Source organism: Neovison vison, chromosome 2 (genome assembly GCF_020171115.1).
Source record: "Neovison vison isolate M4711 chromosome 2, ASM_NN_V1, whole genome shotgun sequence".
Taxonomy (NCBI): domain Eukaryota; kingdom Metazoa; phylum Chordata; class Mammalia; order Carnivora; family Mustelidae; genus Neogale; species Neogale vison.
The window spans coordinates 34,293,076-34,310,446 of record NC_058092.1 but is presented as its reverse complement, the minus strand read 5'-3'; the positions used below and the strand labels follow the sequence as shown (position 1 = coordinate 34,310,446).

The 17,371-nt window shown below is 44.2% G+C and overlaps 1 protein-coding gene across 10 annotated transcripts in view; it reads right to left on the bottom strand.

Annotated features, from left to right (window-relative positions):
* Positions 1-17,371, bottom strand: part of ST3GAL3 (ST3 beta-galactoside alpha-2,3-sialyltransferase 3) — a 195,893-nt gene that overhangs the window by 71,744 nt on the left and 106,778 nt on the right. For 8 of the 10 annotated variants that reach the window (XM_044238032.1, XM_044238035.1, XM_044238033.1 and 5 more), the window contains one exon: positions 5,765-5,857. The exons of the other annotated variants lie outside the window; for them this stretch is intronic. In XM_044238032.1, coding sequence (XP_044093967.1) covers positions 5,765-5,857 — 93 coding nt within the window. The remainder of the gene's footprint in view (positions 1-5,764; positions 5,858-17,371) is intronic. 10 annotated transcript variants of the gene reach the window in all.

Genomic DNA, 17,371 nt, shown 5'->3' with positions numbered 1-17,371 from the left:
CTGAATAATGTTCCACTGTATAACTATATCATATTTTGTTTATCCTTCCATCTCTCTAGACAGACACCTGGATACAATAGCTTTGGCTATTGTAAAGTAATGCCTCTCTGAACACGGGTGTACAAATACCAGCTTGACCCTGCTTTCATTTCTTTTGAGTGTATATCCAGAAATGGAATTGCTGGGTCACATAGTCACTCCATTTTCAATTTTTTAAAGAAATTATCACACTGTTTCCAGAGTGGCTGCACTATTTTACATTCTGGCCAACAGTGTACAAGGGTTCCAATTTCCCTACATCTCTGTCAACACTTGTTTTCTTCTCTCTCTTTCTCTTTGTTTTTTGATAGCAACCATCACCTAAATGGAACACGTTTTATCCCATGACTCAGGTCTCAATCAACTTAAAAGTATTAAAATTATACAAAAAATATTCTCTGATCAGGACAAAAATAAGCCAGATATCTGCAACAAAAAGATATTTGCAACATCCTCAAATATTTGGAAATGAAGCAAAATGTCAAAAGAACCCACGGGTCAAAGTAGAAATCACAAGTGAAGTTAGAAAATATCTTTAACTCAATGAAAATAATAATACAATATCAAAATTTGTGGGATGTAGCTAATAGTTTTTAAAAAAGACTTTATTCATTTGAGAGGAAACAGAGAAAGAGCACAAGCTGGGGGGAGGGGCAGAGGGAGAGGGACAAGCAGACTCCCTGCTGAGCAGGAAGCCTGATGCAGGGCTCCATCCCAGGACCCTGAGATCATGACCTGAGCCAAAAGCAGATACTTAACCGACTGAGCCACCAGGCATCCCAGCTGATACTGCATATAGAGAAAAATTTGTAGCATGAAATCAAGGAATCAAATCAGTGGTCTAATCTTCTATCTCAAGAAGCAAGGAATAAATTAAACCCCAAATAACTGTAAGCTACGAAATAATGAAGAGTAGAAAACAATGATTATACTGAGAAAAATACCAAAAGAGAAAAATCAATGAGCCCAAAAGCTAGTTCTGTGAGAAGATCAATCAAAATGATAAACCTCTAACCACAAAGACTAGGAAAAAAAGAGAAATTATGTATTTCATGTCAGTATATATTTTTTTTAAGATTTATTTATTTATTCGAGAGAGAAAGGGGAGGAGGGGCAGAACGTGAGGGAGAAAATCTCAAGCAGACTTCCCTATCAGTGCAGAGCCCCGCATGGGGCTCACTCTCAAAACCCATGACATCGTGCCCTGAGTGGAAACCAAAAGTCAGATGCTCAATCAATTGAGCCACCCATACGTCCCAAAGGGATTTTCTTAATAAAAAACCTAGGTCCCCCTAGGTATCTTTGCTGATAAATCCTATCAATCATTTAAAGAAAATTATTATCAGTTCTACACAAAACCTTCAGGAAACTTCAGATGAAGGAAAATTTTTCTCACTTGTCCTATGATGTCAGCATTACCCTGATGCCAAAACTAAAGACATTACAAGAAAACTACAGAGCAATATTTCACATGACTGTTTATGTGAACAAAAATCCTTAATAAAACATTAGTAAATTGAACCCAGCCATATATAAAAAGAACAATACATTAGAGCCAAATGAAGTTTATTCTAGTAATTCGAGGTTGGTTTAACATTTGAGAATCAATCAATGAAGAACAGATCATTGTGATTCATCATATTAATAGACTAAAGAAAAAAAAAAGCCATATGGTCATGTCAAAAGATCCAGAAAAAGAAGCATGTGACAAAATTCAACACTATTCATTATAAACATTCTCAACCAACCAGAAATGGAAGAGAACTTCCTCGATCTGAAAAGTTATCTATGAAAAACCTGCAGCTAATATCGTAATGGTGAAAGACTAAAGGTTTTCGCCCTGGACTGGAAACAAGGCAAGTATATTCACTCTTACCTCATCTGTTCAACACTGTACTGAAGATTCTAGCCAGTGCAATGAGCCAAAAAAAGGAAGAAGAGGCATCCAGATTGAAAAGGAAGAAATAAAGCTGTCTTTATTAACAGAAGACCTGGTTGTTTATATTAACTTATATTGGTGTGATATCAGTGCAAGGACAGACATAAACATCAGTGGAATGGAACATGGATTCCAGAAAGAGACCCACATATACATGCCTAGTTGATTTTCAACAAATATGCCAACATAACTGAATGAAGACAGACTAGTCTTCAACAAATGGTTCTGGAACAACTGAGCGTACATATGCAAAACTATATATAAAAATTCATTTGATACAGGTCACGTACTTAAATGTAAGGACTAAACCTATAAAAATCTAGAAGAAAACGTAGGAAAAGACCTTTTGACTTTGGACTAGGGTAAGATTTCTTAGGTAAGATACCAAAAACAAAATCCATAGAAGAAAAAACTGAGGGGCGCCTAGGTGGCTCAGTGGTTAAGCATCTGCCTTTGGCTCAGGTCATGATCCCAGCATCCTGGGATCGAGCCCCACACTGGACTCCTTGCCCAGCTGGAAGCTTGCTTCTCTCTCTTCCACTCTCGTTTGTGTTCCCCCTCTCACTGTCTCTCTCTCTCTGTGTCAAATAAATAAATAAATCTTAAAAAAAAAAAAAGACAAAAATTGATAAACTGGACTTCATCATGATTAAAAATTTCTGCTCTGTAAAAGACATTATTAAGAGAATAAAAAGACAAGCCATAGACTGGAAGAAAATATTTGCAAATCACCTGACAGAGGTCTTCTATCCACAATATGTAAAGTTGTCTTACAATTCAATAGGAAGACAACGGATTTTAAAAAAGAGATTTGGACAAATCCTCAAAGATAAAAGAATGCCAAACATCAGAAAGGATGAATACCCAACTTTTGTTTCAACATGGATGGGACTGGAAGAGATTATGCTGAAAGAAATAAGTCAAGCAGAGAGAGTCAATTATCACATGGTTTCGCTCACCTGTGGAGCATAAGGATTAACATGGAGGGCACTGGGAGAAGGACCGAAGTGAGTGGGGGAAATCCGAGGGGGAGACAAACCAAGAGGGACTGTGGAGTCTGAGAAACAAACTGAGGGTTTTGGAGGGGAGGGGAGTGGGGGGTTGGGTGAGCCTGGTAGTGGATATTAAGGAGGGCATGTATTACATGGAGCACTGGGTGTGGTGCATAAACAATGAATTTTGGAACACTGAAATAAAATAAAATCTATTAAAAAAAAAAAAAAAAAAAAGAATGCCAGGGTGCCTGGGTGGCTCAGTGGGTTAAGCCTCTGCCTTCAGCTCAGGTCATGATCCCAGGGTCCTGGGATCAAGCCCCGCATCAGGCTCTCTGCTCAGTGGAGAGCCTGCTTCCCTCCTCTCTCTGCCTGCCTCTCTGCCTACTTGTGATCGCTCTCTCTCTGTCACATAAATACATCAAAAAATCTTAAAAAAAAAAAAAAAAGAATGCCAAATAAGCACATGAAAATGAAACTGAATATCCTTAGTCATTCGTAGCATGCAAATTAAAACCACAGTCAGGTATCACTATAAATTAGAATAGCTACAACTCAAAACACTGATGGCAGAGATGTGGAGCAACCGGAACTCTTCAACATTGATGGCAGGAAAGCAAAACACAGTCAATTTGGAAAACAGTTTGGCAATCTCCTATAGAGTTAAACATACACCCTATTACAAATGTTTCTAGTGGCTTTCATTATAATCACTCCAAACTAGAACTTACCCCAATGTCTTTTGCCTAGTGAACAGAAGAACACACTATGTTACATCCATACAACAGAATGCCATTCAGCAATAAAAAGGAACAAATGATACACACAACACACATGCGAATCTCAAATACATTACACTTAAAGAAAGAGGCACCATCAAAAGGCTTCCCACTATGTGATTCCATTAATATACATCCTGGAGACACTCCAGGAACAGAAAACTGATTGGTGGTTGTAAGGGTCTGGAGGTCAAGGGAAGGGTTAACTACAAAGCAGTCAAGGGAAATTTCAGGGGCTGATGTTGGAAATGTTCTGTAGTGCTCAAAATGTAGTGTAATGCTCAAACGTATGCATTTATCAAAACCCCTATGACTATATCAAAATGTCAATTTTACTGCATGTAAATTAAACTTCAATAAATCTTACTTTTAAAAAAATTATGATATAGCCATACAATCGTATGCTATGCAATCATACAAATAAGATTACCATATATGCTGGTAAGAGGATAATCTCTAACATATATTGTTAGGAGCAAAAAGCAAGATACAAAACAATAAACATGATGCTCTATTTACAGTACCCCTGGCTGTCTCTGGGGCGGATTCTGCAGCAGGAGTATGTATCCTTTTGCACATTTTCAGTTATTATTTCTTTAACCATATGCTTGTATTACTTTCAATTAGAAAAAGTTTAAAAAAAAAAAAAAGACAAACCACGCCTATATCCAGGTCAAGAAAAACTCACGGGTGTCTGGCCCAGCAGACCGAGTCAAGTAAGCCTACAAAAACATTTATAAGAATATGCAACATAGCACCAGACGCTTAGACGTGCTCAATAAATAGATGGGGGGAAAATATTGTTTGGAATAAAGTCAGAAGGTACACCCTGGACAAAGAGATTTCCATCGGGACTCCAGACACTCAGCCAGCAGAGCCCCTGTTTTAGACAAGGAGCCAAGCTTGGGTTGCTCACATTAGAGAAAGAAAAGGAGTGGGGTGTAGGGGTGGCTCAGTCCGTTAAGCGTCTGTCTTTGGCTCAGATCATGATCTCAAGGTCCTGGGATAGAGCCCTGCATCAGGCTCTCTGCTCAGGGTGAGTCTGCTTGTGCTTCTCCCTCTGTTCCTCCCCCCAACTCACGCATGTGCATGCTCTCTCGCAAATAAATAAATAAAATATTAAAAAAAAAAAGCATAAAAACTGAATATTCTGGATTTGTTTCTCAGCATTCCTCTCCAGGTACTTTGTGTGCCCTAACCTCAGCCTGCTCAGTGATGGGATGCAAACCATTCCCACACTGAACAGATCATACCCCAAGAGGCCACTGCCACCTCCAGAGCTCCTCCCTGTGGCACAAGTGCCACAACCCGACTCCCAGAGGGTCCTGGGCAGCCTTTCCCCCTAGCCACTCTAAGTCAGACACTCCAAGAACTTTCCAAAGGAACAAAATGACCCTGATAGTCTCGGCACTCCGGGCTGCAAAGTCCATCCTGGCATGTCAGTACAATCTCTATACCGTGGCTTCGCGGAAAGAAAACCCAAGGAGGAAAAAGCAGATATGTAAGTAAGGCCCTTCAGCACTGGTGAAAGGAACGCCCAGGGTTTGGCATGGTTTCTTTCAGCAAGCCTGGTATCAGGAAATCAGGAACACCAGAATGCAAAATGGACAAAGAGAGAAGGTGCTAGAACAGCCAGCCTCTGAAACTCCTCTTTGTTCCCTGCTTTACTTAGATATGTTTCCCTGAAGCCATGTAGTTTTGATACGTGGCTCGGAGCCTCTGTGCTGGGTAGCCTTGTCTGGCTGTCCCTGGGTACCTGGCTTCCAAGGAGCAGCCATGAAGGTTCGACCCGCTCCCTCCCCTCCACAGAGACAGGCTGTGCTGGCAGGTGGAAGCTCCCAGAGGCAGGGTGTGGGTAAGGTATAGCAAGGGCAGAGAGTAGCACTGGCACAGGAACCACCGAAACAAGCCCTTTCCAGGCACCCACAGACTCTAGGACACAGAGGTGAGTTACAACAGAATCTCGCATTCTCAGAGCACATCCTTGGACCACGGGAAGAAAGGGGAGCACTTACCGGGGAAAGATGGCAGTCATCAGGGCTGAAGCATAGCCAGGCTTGCAAGCTCCCTCTGAAAAGTTTGCGTACTTGGTAGCTAACTCAGCAGGCCTATGGGAAGAGAAGGAAAGTCACAGTTCGCCAGGCACTGAGCCATCAGTGGGGTATTAGTTCTTAAAGAGCTGTAGGTTTTTTAAAACGTTGAATAAAGCTTCATTCTCAGCAATCAGGCTTTCAGCCCCTTTTCTACACCAACACTTCTGGGGGATGGGGGGGGAGAAATCCTAAACCCAAAGGCCTAAAGGAATAAATAAATTAGCAACGCCCCTCTTACAGAATTTGGTAAAAGGAACTCATTGGTTTTGCACGGATTCTTTGCAGCAAGCTTAATACCAAGGAAAGCAGGAATTCCATCCAGGCTCCCAGGCCGGGCAAGTGGAGTCCCAAGACCTAGGGGAAGAGCGGCCGGGGCTTGGACAGTCACAGGCACTGACCTCTTAGGCTTCATTGTGGGGCCTGACACACCAGCCATGCCTGCCTCTATTCTCTCCACACAGACGTACTAGGACCCGCCAGTGGGAACCACTCTCTGTGTCCTAAAGCCAAGAATATGGTGGGGCTACAGCTGTCATGATCAGATGTTTAGTTGTAGATGCTCTCCTGCTCTCCTATTCTCTGTGCCTGGAATGTTCTTCCTTGCCCCTTTCCACCTGGCTCCGCCTACGGGTCCTTCACAACTAAGTTCAGGTCTCCACTCCACTGGGAGTAATCCCCGGACCCCCAGGTTGGGCTAAATGCCTCCCCTGTGCCCTACAGTCCGTCCCCCTGCCACCCACATTATATGCCATATTGTACTAGAATTGCTGGGAGTACGTCTCCCTCATTATGCTGTGAATTCCCAAAGCTGGAGTCTGATCTAACCCTGCATCTCCAGTCCCTTGTGAAGCAATGGGCCCACAGAAGATGTCTGTAATTTTCTTTTTTTTTTTAAAGATTTTATTTATTTATTTGTTTGTTTGTTAGAGAGAGAGAGTGTGGGAGAACACAATCAGGCAGAGCGGCAGGCAGAGGCAGAGAGAGAAGCAGGCTCCCCACTGAGCAAGGAGCCCGATGCAGGACTCGATCCCAGGACCCTAGGATCATGACCCGAGCCGAAGGCAGGGGCTTAACCAACTGAGCCACCCAGGCATCCCAGATGTCTGTAATTTTCTGACAGAGCAACATGACTCTGCTACAGTTTCACGAACTTGTACCAGAAATAAGACAATCTCAGGAGCCCACAACCCAGAGTGTTTGCTGAATATCTGTGGGATATTTTTTTCAGAGGACTTGTGTGTCCCAGCTCTGGTTTTGTGGCAGCAACTACAGTCAAATCCCTTCATATCTTTGGGCTTCGAAGTCCTTATGTGCTCTCCGTGGGGCTGGAGTCGCTGCCCTGCCACCAAAAATTCCTGCCAGTGCAGTCCCGAGGAAACCACAGTGGAAGAACAGGACACATTCAGTGGCTGCGAGGCTGGAGGCCCTGCGTGCTGGGGCACCTGAGGGAGCCCTGGCAGGCTGCCAGTTCCCAGGCCCAAACCCCCTTCCCCCGCCTCCACCCTTGGGCCCGCTGCCAACACACTGATGCCCAGCTGCTCCACCGAGCTGGGGCCCCATGGTAGGTCTCCCCTCAGGGCTGCCTTCTGCAGGAACTGGGTGGGGCAGGTCTGGGGGGAAGGGAACTGGCGCCTGGACTGGAGAGCCAGGAACGATGATGCCACCGCTAGCGTGTGTCATGTGTGATTCACTCGTGCGCCCCTATGGGCCTAGCCCAGGGCCTGGCACAGAGTAACTGCTCACTGAATCTAGACAAACTCAGCTGTATCCATGTGCAATTTCTTCCAGAAATCTACTCATTTATATATATATAGCCTTTCCTACCAATGAAATGGTGAAGCCAGAAATGCAGATGCAAATGCCCAGCGCTAAGCCAGCACTGAGGCTTTATTTGGTAGGCAAAGGAGAGTCAAAGGTTTAACAAGAGAATTTACGTAACTATTTTCTTATGTAAGCAACTGTATTTCCGAAATGAAATCTACACTCCAGCACAATCGATGACCTTGCAGGAAGCTCTCAGACAAGGCACAATGACTGAAAGATTTTTTTTTTTTTCAGGTCTTCAACAGTCATGTGAGTAGGTCCTCTCAGTTATTTATTTACACAGGAGCTCACAAAGACAGAGACTTATCCAAGATCCTACGGCTAGGGAAGTGGCAGACAGCAGGGCACAAGCGACCAGCATGGCGCCACCACAGCGCGGACCATGGCAAGCGCCATCACACGGGGAAGAGCCGAGTCCGCGGGCAGCACGGAAGTGTTCAGCGCTGGTAGAGGGGGTAGAGAAGAGAGTCAAGAAGACCTCACACCGCTCTTTGAAAGTGTGTAGACAAGCAGCGAGGTGTCGTGAGTTCCTCCTACCCGTGCCTCCCAACCCCCTGCCATCTGTGTGCCTGCCTTCTAACCGTTCCTGTGTTCTTTCTCAGTTCCAGAAGGTCTCACACTGAAGACGAAAAGAAGGACTGCAGTTGCCCCTCAAAGACATTGCCCCACAGAAATGTATACACGACAAGAGACAAGCCTTTGGCCACATATCTCCTCTGTCTGGTTTACACTGTCAACCTCTGGCGAGATGCTTCAGGAATAAGGGCCATGGGCGGTCCCAGGTCTGCAGACTCAGGTCATCTATCGTGGAGAAGAGGGGGGGACACTGGCCAGCTGGAGCACAGGGAAGCCAGAACCCAGCCGGGAAGGCTCTTCCCATGAGAGTGCAAGGTAGCCCAACGTCGAGGATGAGCAGTTCTAAGTCAACCCCCATTTAAAAGGCGACAGTAACTTTTAGAACATATAGCCCCGAGGACAGTGGGCCAGGTCAAGTTATTACCAAATTAAAATGCCTTAGCAGTGGCCTCCTGACTACCCCAGGGAGAGAAGAATAGGGGGAGTGTTGGGGATTCTGAGTCATACAGCAGGCTGGGACCTCTGGGGCAGTTAGCGGTCAAAACCACCAAGATTAACAGTCGCCAACTCCCTCCGGCCAGAATAGTTAGTTTCTCTAAGGCACTCACACTCCAAATGCCAGGAGGCCCCCACAGATGTCTGATCAGATCATTCAGCCCTTGTTCTTCTCATACTCTCCAGCTGGCCTTTCATTTTGGGAGATTTAGCATTTCAACCAGTAAGAGCACCCATTGTCCTGCAAACGTGACTACCAAGCCCCTGGGGTGAAGAGTGCGAACCACTGCACTCAAGAGGAAAGCCAGGCGGACAGACTGGAACCCAAGAAAAGGAACCACACTTCCACTCCCCTGCCTCACCCAGCAGCACTGAGTTTAAGGATCAGGCGGCGCTGAGGTTCTAAGTGGGAAGAGCACAGGATCTGGAACGAGACACTTTCCCAGAGGTCATTAGCAAGTTGTGTGACCTTGGGCAAGTGATGGAAAATCTGATTCTCATCTTGCTCATCTGCAAACTGGAACCACTCAGTTCCCAAGGATCTTGGGAGGATGTGGTGAGAAAGCACCCTCGGAGGGGCCGGCCATCCCCTAGAGCACCACACGCGGTTATGTGAAACGCGAGGTGGCAGAGGCAGGCATCCAGATCATGGAGGCTCCGAATGCCTCACTCCGGTTTGGATTCTGTGATAGGGGCGCGTCCCTGAAGGATGCCCAGTAGGAGAGTGCATTTAGGGATCAATGCTGGGGAGGTAAGGAAAGACTGGAAGGGGCAGTCCATGAGACAGAACGCTAATCTGGAGAGAGTCACTGCTCTCTCCGTTGCCAAAGGCCAGGAGTATTTCAAGGAGGACACAGGAACCACCTGCATGGCACACAGTGGAAGGCCTGGCAAGGTGTGGCCACTTGCTGGACAGCTGGCTTTGACAACACGGAGGTTACTCCTGACCTTGAAAGAGCTGGTTCACTGGAGAGTGGGGGTGAAAGGCTGATTTCACTGGGTTTAAGGGAAAACAGAACGAGTGGAGTCGTGGAACAGAGACTACTGTTTTTGCTCTAAGGGGCAACAGAGAAATGCGGCAACAGATGAAGGGAGGAAGCCGGGAAAGATGTTTTTTGAGGTTAAGAGACAGTTTAGCACATTTGTCATTTGGCTGGAATAAGAGGGCAACTCCTGATGTGTCAAGAGACAGGACAGCTATAGGACAAATGTCCTTGAGGAGGTAGGGAGTGGGGAGGAGGGGGACAGACCTAATACAAAAGTAGAAGGGCTGGCCTTCCTCTGCTCGCCCCTACCCACCCTGGCCAGCGACTGCCTAGTCACCTTTGCACCCATTTCCCTCCCCAGCAGAACCAGCCCACCTGCCTACAGACCTCATTTCACCCAGCCTACTTTCACCTTAGCTGGCTCACTTGTTGCCAAGCTCTTTCCTGCCCCCTCCCCTCCATCCCTCTCATTCACTCGTTCATGCATTCACTCAACAAACATTTGGAGGCGAGTCACTCTGCTCGGACTTGTGTCCTGGCTCCACCCTTCCTAGCTGCATGACTTTGGCCACACTATGGATTTGCTCTGTGCCTTCACGGCCACATCTTTAAAAACTGGGATGGTACTCACACAACCATCCTGAGGGTTAGAGTAAGAATAAAGTGCTTTTAAGTAACTGGAATTAAAATATAAACTTTAAAAAAAAAAAAAAAAGACATGACCAAAAAATACAAAAACAGCAACAACAAAAACAACAACAAATAAACTGTATTCAGGTCTTTGTGTGGCTTAATAGTTCATTTGTTTTTGCCACTGAATATTATTTAATTGTATGGATATACTTTGTGTATCCACTCACCTTAACAGGTATCTTGGCTCCTTCCAGTTTTTGATGATTTTGAATAAAATTGCTAACATTACTTATTTTAAAAAAGAGAGAGAATAAAGTGCTTAGTATAATGGCTGGCACTTGGTTTTCTCTCAATACACGCTCACTGTAACAGCCTTGTTGTGGGACACTGCAGGACACTGGCCTGGGATCAGGGACACAATAATGGCTGGGACCTGGTTCTGGCCCATCACCAATTACACCGAAGAGTAAATGTCCCTTTAAATGAGCCTTCTCTCCTAGACCATGAAAACTGAGCCTGGTGCAGAGCACGTGGGCACCATGCACGGCACAGAGTACGGAAGCACCCAACAAAATGTTTGTTGGCGTGAACTCAACTGGTTACCTTGACTAGTTGGAACGTTAATTAGCAGAAAGTGTGGGGGAGATGTGATGATGGCTGTGAGAAATGGAGATGGGACTGTGAGGATTCTTCCTGGGCCTCTAAAGTCCAGTGACAGGCATCTTGTGAGCAATGAACTAATTTCCAGAACCTTCTCCAAGAGGAATGAAATCAGATCAGTCCCCTACTATGTCTCCTCCTTCATTCGGCCCCCAGCTCACTGCCATGGAGTTCAGGAACTGGTCCTGACCATGGAACCAGACAGTGTAGGTAACACCTGACACACTGCTTGACTAGCAGCAGTGAATAAACAGTAGTGTCCTTTCAAGCCAGTAGAGCAATTTAATCAGAGCTAAGGGTGCCTGGATGGCTCAGTTGGTTAGGCAACTGCCTTCAGCTCAGGTCATGATCCTGGAGTCCTGGGATTGAGTCCTGCATCAGACTCCCAGCTCCATGGGAAATCTGCTTCTCCCTCTGACCTTCTCCCCTCTCATGCTCTATCAAATAAATAAATAAAATCTTAAAAAAAAAAAAAAAAAAAGAACCCTCAGCCCAGAGCTAGCCCCACCACTGCTTCTTCAGTGCTATCCTCCCTCACCGTCCTGATGAAGATGCATTTCTTAAGTCTAGCAGAGAGGGTCAATTATATGGTTTCACTTACTTGTGGAGCATAAGGAATAACACAGAGGACATGGGGAGATGGAGAGAAGTGAGTTGGGGGAAATCAGAGGGGGAGATGAACCATGAAAGACTGGACTCTGAAAAACAAACTGAGCGTTTTGTGGGGGGTGGGGTGAGGGGTTGGGTGAGCCCGCTGGTGGGTATTGAGGAGGACACATATTGCACGGAGCACTGGGGGTGGTGCATAAACAATGAATCTTGGAACACTGGGAAAAAAAAAAAAAGATGCATTTCCCCAGCTACCGGAGACCTGTGTCCAGAACATGACTTGGGAAGTGGCCACAGCAGCTTAGGTTAGCTTTAGCAGCCCTATTCTGTCATTACACATTTTCACTTTTCTTTCTTTCTGAAGTCAGACTAGTGAAAGAAAGGCTACTTAACACTGCCGTAGGTCCTTTCAGCTCCAAGATGAAACTTCCCTCCTTAAGGATAACTTCTATCTCTTCCGACCGCCTTTTCTGACTGGCTGCATTATTACAGGTCTGCTGGCTCCTCCTGCTTTATCATCGGTGTCTTCATTCACTCACATCTGGGGGTGGCCAGTCCACTGTGCCCTGGGCATTACTGACCCTTTGCTCTCGTGAACGCCAATGGAGGCTAGGGCTCCCAATAGAGTTTGGGCCCCATTTACGGTGATCTATAATAAACTTGGCAGCACTGTCCCCTGTCTCTCTTGTCGCTTTAAGGCAGAGGGATGGCTTCATTTGAGCCATCTGGAATTGGTGGTATTTCTTAGCTCTAGAGGACCTGCCTTTCAGCCCTTGCTACTTTGCACTGTAATCCCTTTTCAATGAACCAGGCCACTCTGCTGTTTGATCAGTGATTTTGGAGCTGACATTACTGCAGTTTACTTTTGTCTCCACGACCAGGTCATTTCTTTCCTTTTGGCTGGGAGGGTCCTCTCCTGTAAGCTCTTGCAAGTGCTTTCGCCTGAGCTGTAGAGGAAATGCTCACAGAGACTCCCCATCAGGGATCTGTGGCAACTGCTCCAATTCAATTTTGGTTCTACATTTCTTTTTTTTTTTTTTTAAAGATTTTATTTATTTATTTGAGAGAGAGAGACAGTGAGAGAGAGCATGAGCGAGGAGAAGGTCAGAGAGCGAAGCAGACTCCCCATGGAGCTGGGAGCCCGATGCGGGACTCGATCCCGGGACTCCAGGATCACGCCCTGAGCCGAAGGCAGTTGTCCAACCAACTGCGCCACCCAGGCGTCCCCTGTTTCTACATTTCTTAAAAAAAACAAAACAAAACAAAACAACCACAAAACAACCATCCTCTTTCAGGGTGGTAGTGGAAAGAACATGGAAACTAACATTTACTGAGCATTAACCATATACTAATAGTTGACCTGATTATTTCATTTAGCTTTACCATAGTCTTCTAAGGCTGTACAGCCCTGAGATCCAGGCATCCGGGTGTAGAGTCCAAGAGAAGACATAGTTGGAAGATGTACTATTCTATTTTTAACACTATAAAATTTCAAATGATAAATTCTGATAGGGCTTGCATTGAATTTGAATTTGTAGATTGCTTTGAGTGGTATGTAATTCATTCTTCCAATCCAAGAGCAGGGTATATCTTTCCATTTATTTCTGCCTTCTTCAATTTCTTTCATCAAAGTCTCACAGTCTTCAGTGGTACAGGTTTTTCACCTCCTTGGCTGAATTTATTTCTAAGTCTTTTATTCTTTTTGAGGTAACTGTAAATGGATTTTTAAGGAATTTCTCTTACCAATAGTTACTGCTCTATTAAAGTGCAACTGATCTTTGTGTATTGATTTTGTATCCTGCAACTTTACTGAATCCGTTTATCAGTTCACATGGTTTTTTGGTGGAGTCTTTAGAATCTTTTCTATATAATATCACACTGTCTGCAAATATAGGCACTTTCACTTCTTCCTTTCTGCTCTGGATGCCTTTCTTCTTCTTACCTAACAGTCTGGGCTAAGACTTCTAACACTATGATGAATAAAGGTGGTGAGAGTGGACCTCCCTGTCTTGTTCCTGATCTTAGAGGAAAAGCTTTCAGCTTTTTACTGTTGACGATGTTCGCTGTGGGTTTGTCATATATGGTCTTTATTATGTTGAGGTAAATTCCCTCTATTCCCACGTGTTGAGAGTTTTTATTATAAATAGATATGGAGATCTGTCAAATGCTGGGGCACCTGAGTGCCTCAGTCAGTTCAGCATCTGGCTCTTGATTTCAGGTCGAGCACGGGGTCATGAGATCCAGCCCCATGTCAGGTTCCAAGCTCCACGGGGAGTCTGCTCGAGATTCTCCCTCCCTTGCCCTCTGCCCCTTCCACCATGCATGCTTTCGCTCTAAAATAAATAAATCTTAAAACAACAACAACAACAAAAGCCGGTTCCAGAGAGCCAAGGTACAGAGGATAGTAATAGTATTATTAGTTTTTTCTTGTGGCAGGAGGTGTGACTTAGCCAGGAATGATGCACTGGACAATAAAATACATGAAGAGATGCCTGAACCTGAACAGAAAAGAGACGGCATCTGGATTCTGTGAAGAACGTTCATGTGACCTGAATGGGCAATAAACAAATACATAAGCATCTCTTCTTTCCTTATCGTTCTAAATCCTCATCAGTAAATCACTGTATTGCATGGGGAGCCATCAACATGTTTATATACCAGAGGTGTTACAAAGATATTTAGCTGGGGGCCGCCTGGGTGGCTCAGCTGTTAAACATCTGCCTTCAGCTCAGGTCATGGTCCCAGGGTGCTGCGAGCCCCACATGAGACTCCCTGCTCAGTGGGGATCCTGCTTCTCCCACTCCCACTTCCCCTGCTTGTGCTCATGCATGCTCTCTCTCTGTCAAATAAATAAGTAAAATCTTAAAAAAATATTTTTAGCTGGGGCTCTGCATACCCTTGATGCAGCCCTACTTTAAGGTAAGTATTATTCTCGTTTTTTGACGAGACAAACTGAGTCTAAAATCCATCTTCTGCTCTTCCCAAAGCCCTTGCTTTCTTTGATATAAAGAACAATGGGCATAAAGATAAAAAGACTTGAGTTGAAGTAACTAGCTCTTCTACTTACTAGTTGTGTAACCTCGGGTAAGAGGTAATTGGTTTCCTCAACTCTTAGAACAGCTGTAATAACACATATTTTCTAGAATGGATAGAAAGATCAAATGATTTCCTGCAACAGTGTAGGTCAGAGCATTCTTTGCAAAGTTACAGAAATGTCAGTGGCTGCTTCTGTTCTAATGCTTGATTTCTGCTTTTACTACTTCTAGATCATCTGAATTACCATTTCACTAATCTAATGAGGAAAAAACTGTTCCCTTTCATTTTTGTCACTTGGCTTATTTTCTCCAACTCACTTGGCTGTCTCCAAACCCCTGCCAATAGGTATGTGTGTGTAGTTAGATTTATACCTAAGTCTTATACCTAAGACTTATACCTAAGTCTTTCTTTGCATGTGTGTGCTACGTAAATGATGCTGTGTTTTTATTGATTGATCAATTTTTTTTTTTTTACATGGGAGCTACTGGGTTTGTTTTCCCAGATGCAGCAATTCTTTGAAGGCCTGAGTTTTTACTTGCAAAGCAGGGATAATAATGGTACCTACCTTAGAGGTGAGGACTGAAAGAGACAATGTATATAAGGCTTGGTGCTTAGTGGGCATGCAATATACTATTAGTAATTAGTATAGATGTCATCAGTTTCTGCTAATCCAAAGCTTACATTGGAATAATTAAAGCATGTGACTTTGCTATCCTCCAGAGGGTCACAGTCTAGTTTTATGACCTAGTAGGAAACAACTATGCATCACAGGTGTCATAACTACATCAAACATAGGCATGCAGGTCTGGGCAACTCTGATGGACATCTTCAGCCTCTTCCAAAGCAGAGCAGGCCTTCCTGGCACCCCTAAGCGTTTGTGCTACTGGTCCCCTGCCTGGCACTTCTTCCTTTCTCCCACGATCAGGCTCCTGGGGCTGCCACCACAAATTATCCCAAAGGCACAGGGCAGGGAAGCTTAAAACAGAAACTTAACCTCTCACAGTTCCAGAGGCCAGAAGTTCAAAATCAAGGTGGTTTCCTCAGGCAGTTCCTTCTAGACGCTCTGAGGGAGAATCTGCTCTGGGCTCCTCTGCAGCAGCTAACAACCCTTGGTGTTCCTGGGCTTGTGGATGCATCACTCCGCTCTCTGTCTCCACTGTCGCAGTGCTTCTTCAATGATACTGTGTTTTTAATGTCAAATTCCAATTGCTTATTGCTGGTATACTGAAAAACACTGACTTGTGTGTATTATTAACCTCATATCCTATGGCCTTGCTATACTTGCTAATGCGCTCCAGGAGTGTTTTGACAAGTCTCTGGGTTTCTCTACAGAGACAATCATGTCATCTGTGAAAAGAGACAGTTTTATGTCGTCATTCCCCATCTCTATGCAAAGGAATCTTATAATTCCTTTTCTTTTCTTTCTTTCTACTTGAATTAGCTGGAGGTTACTGTATTATACTGGAAAGGAGTGGTGAAAGGGGACATTCCTGCCTTTGCCCAGTCTTGGGGGAATACATCTAGTTTTCTCATCATTCAGCATGTTAACTGCCGGGATTTTTGTAGGTGTTCTTTATCATACTCTATTACTGGTTTGCTGACTCTTTTTTCTAAAATCATAATTGGATATTGGATTGTATCAAATGCTTTTCCTGTGTCTTATAGATATGATCATGAAATTTTCCCCTTTGCCTGATGATGGGATGGAATACAGTCACTGATTTTCTGATGTGGAATCAGTCTTGCACACCTAGTTGTAGTATTTGATTCTTAGTTGTAGTATTTGATTCCCACTTAGTTGCAGTATTTGATTCTTTTTATACAATGAATATACATTCAGTATGCTAATATTTTCTTGAGGATTTTTATGTTATGTTCATGAGAGAGAACAGTCTATAGTTTTCCTTTTTTAAAAAAAAGATTGTATTTATTTATTTGGCAAAGAGAGATCACAAGTAGGTAGAGAGGCAGGCAGAGAGAGAGGGGGGAAGCAGGCTCCCTGCTGAGCAGAGAGCCAGATGCGGGGCTCGATCCCAGGACCCTGAGATCATGGCCTGAGCCAAAGGCAGAGGCTTAATCCACTGAGCCACCCAGGAGCCCTATAGTTTTCCTTTCATATAATGTCTTTTTATTTCTTTTCTTTTCTAAACAGTCTCCTACATCCAATGTAGGGCTTGAACTCATGACCCCAAGATCAAGAGTCATGCTCTACCAACTGAGCCAGCCTTATGTTATGTTCACAAGAGATAATGGTCTGTCATTCTCCTTTCTTATAATGTCTTCCTTTTTTTAAAAGCAATCTCTACATCCAATAGGGGGCTTGAACTCACAACGCCAAGATCAAGAGTCACATGCTCTACTGACTGAGCCAGCCTTTTCTTATAGCGTCTTCAACTTGTTTTGATTTTAGGATAATGCTAGCTTTACAAAATAAGTTACGAAGTGTTTCCTCTGTTTCTATTGTAGATTGTAGAGAACTGGTATCATCTCTTCCTTGAATGTCTGATAGAATTCATCAGTGAAACCAACTAAATGCAGTGTTCTCTGTCTTGAAAGGTTATTAAATTTTGATTCAATTTCTTTAATAGATAACAGAGCTATTCAGATGATCTATTTTTTCTTGTGTGAGTTTTGGAAGTTCGTGTCTTCCAAGGAATTGGTCCATTGTACATAAGTTATCAAACTGCCTTTACAGACTTGTTCACAATAT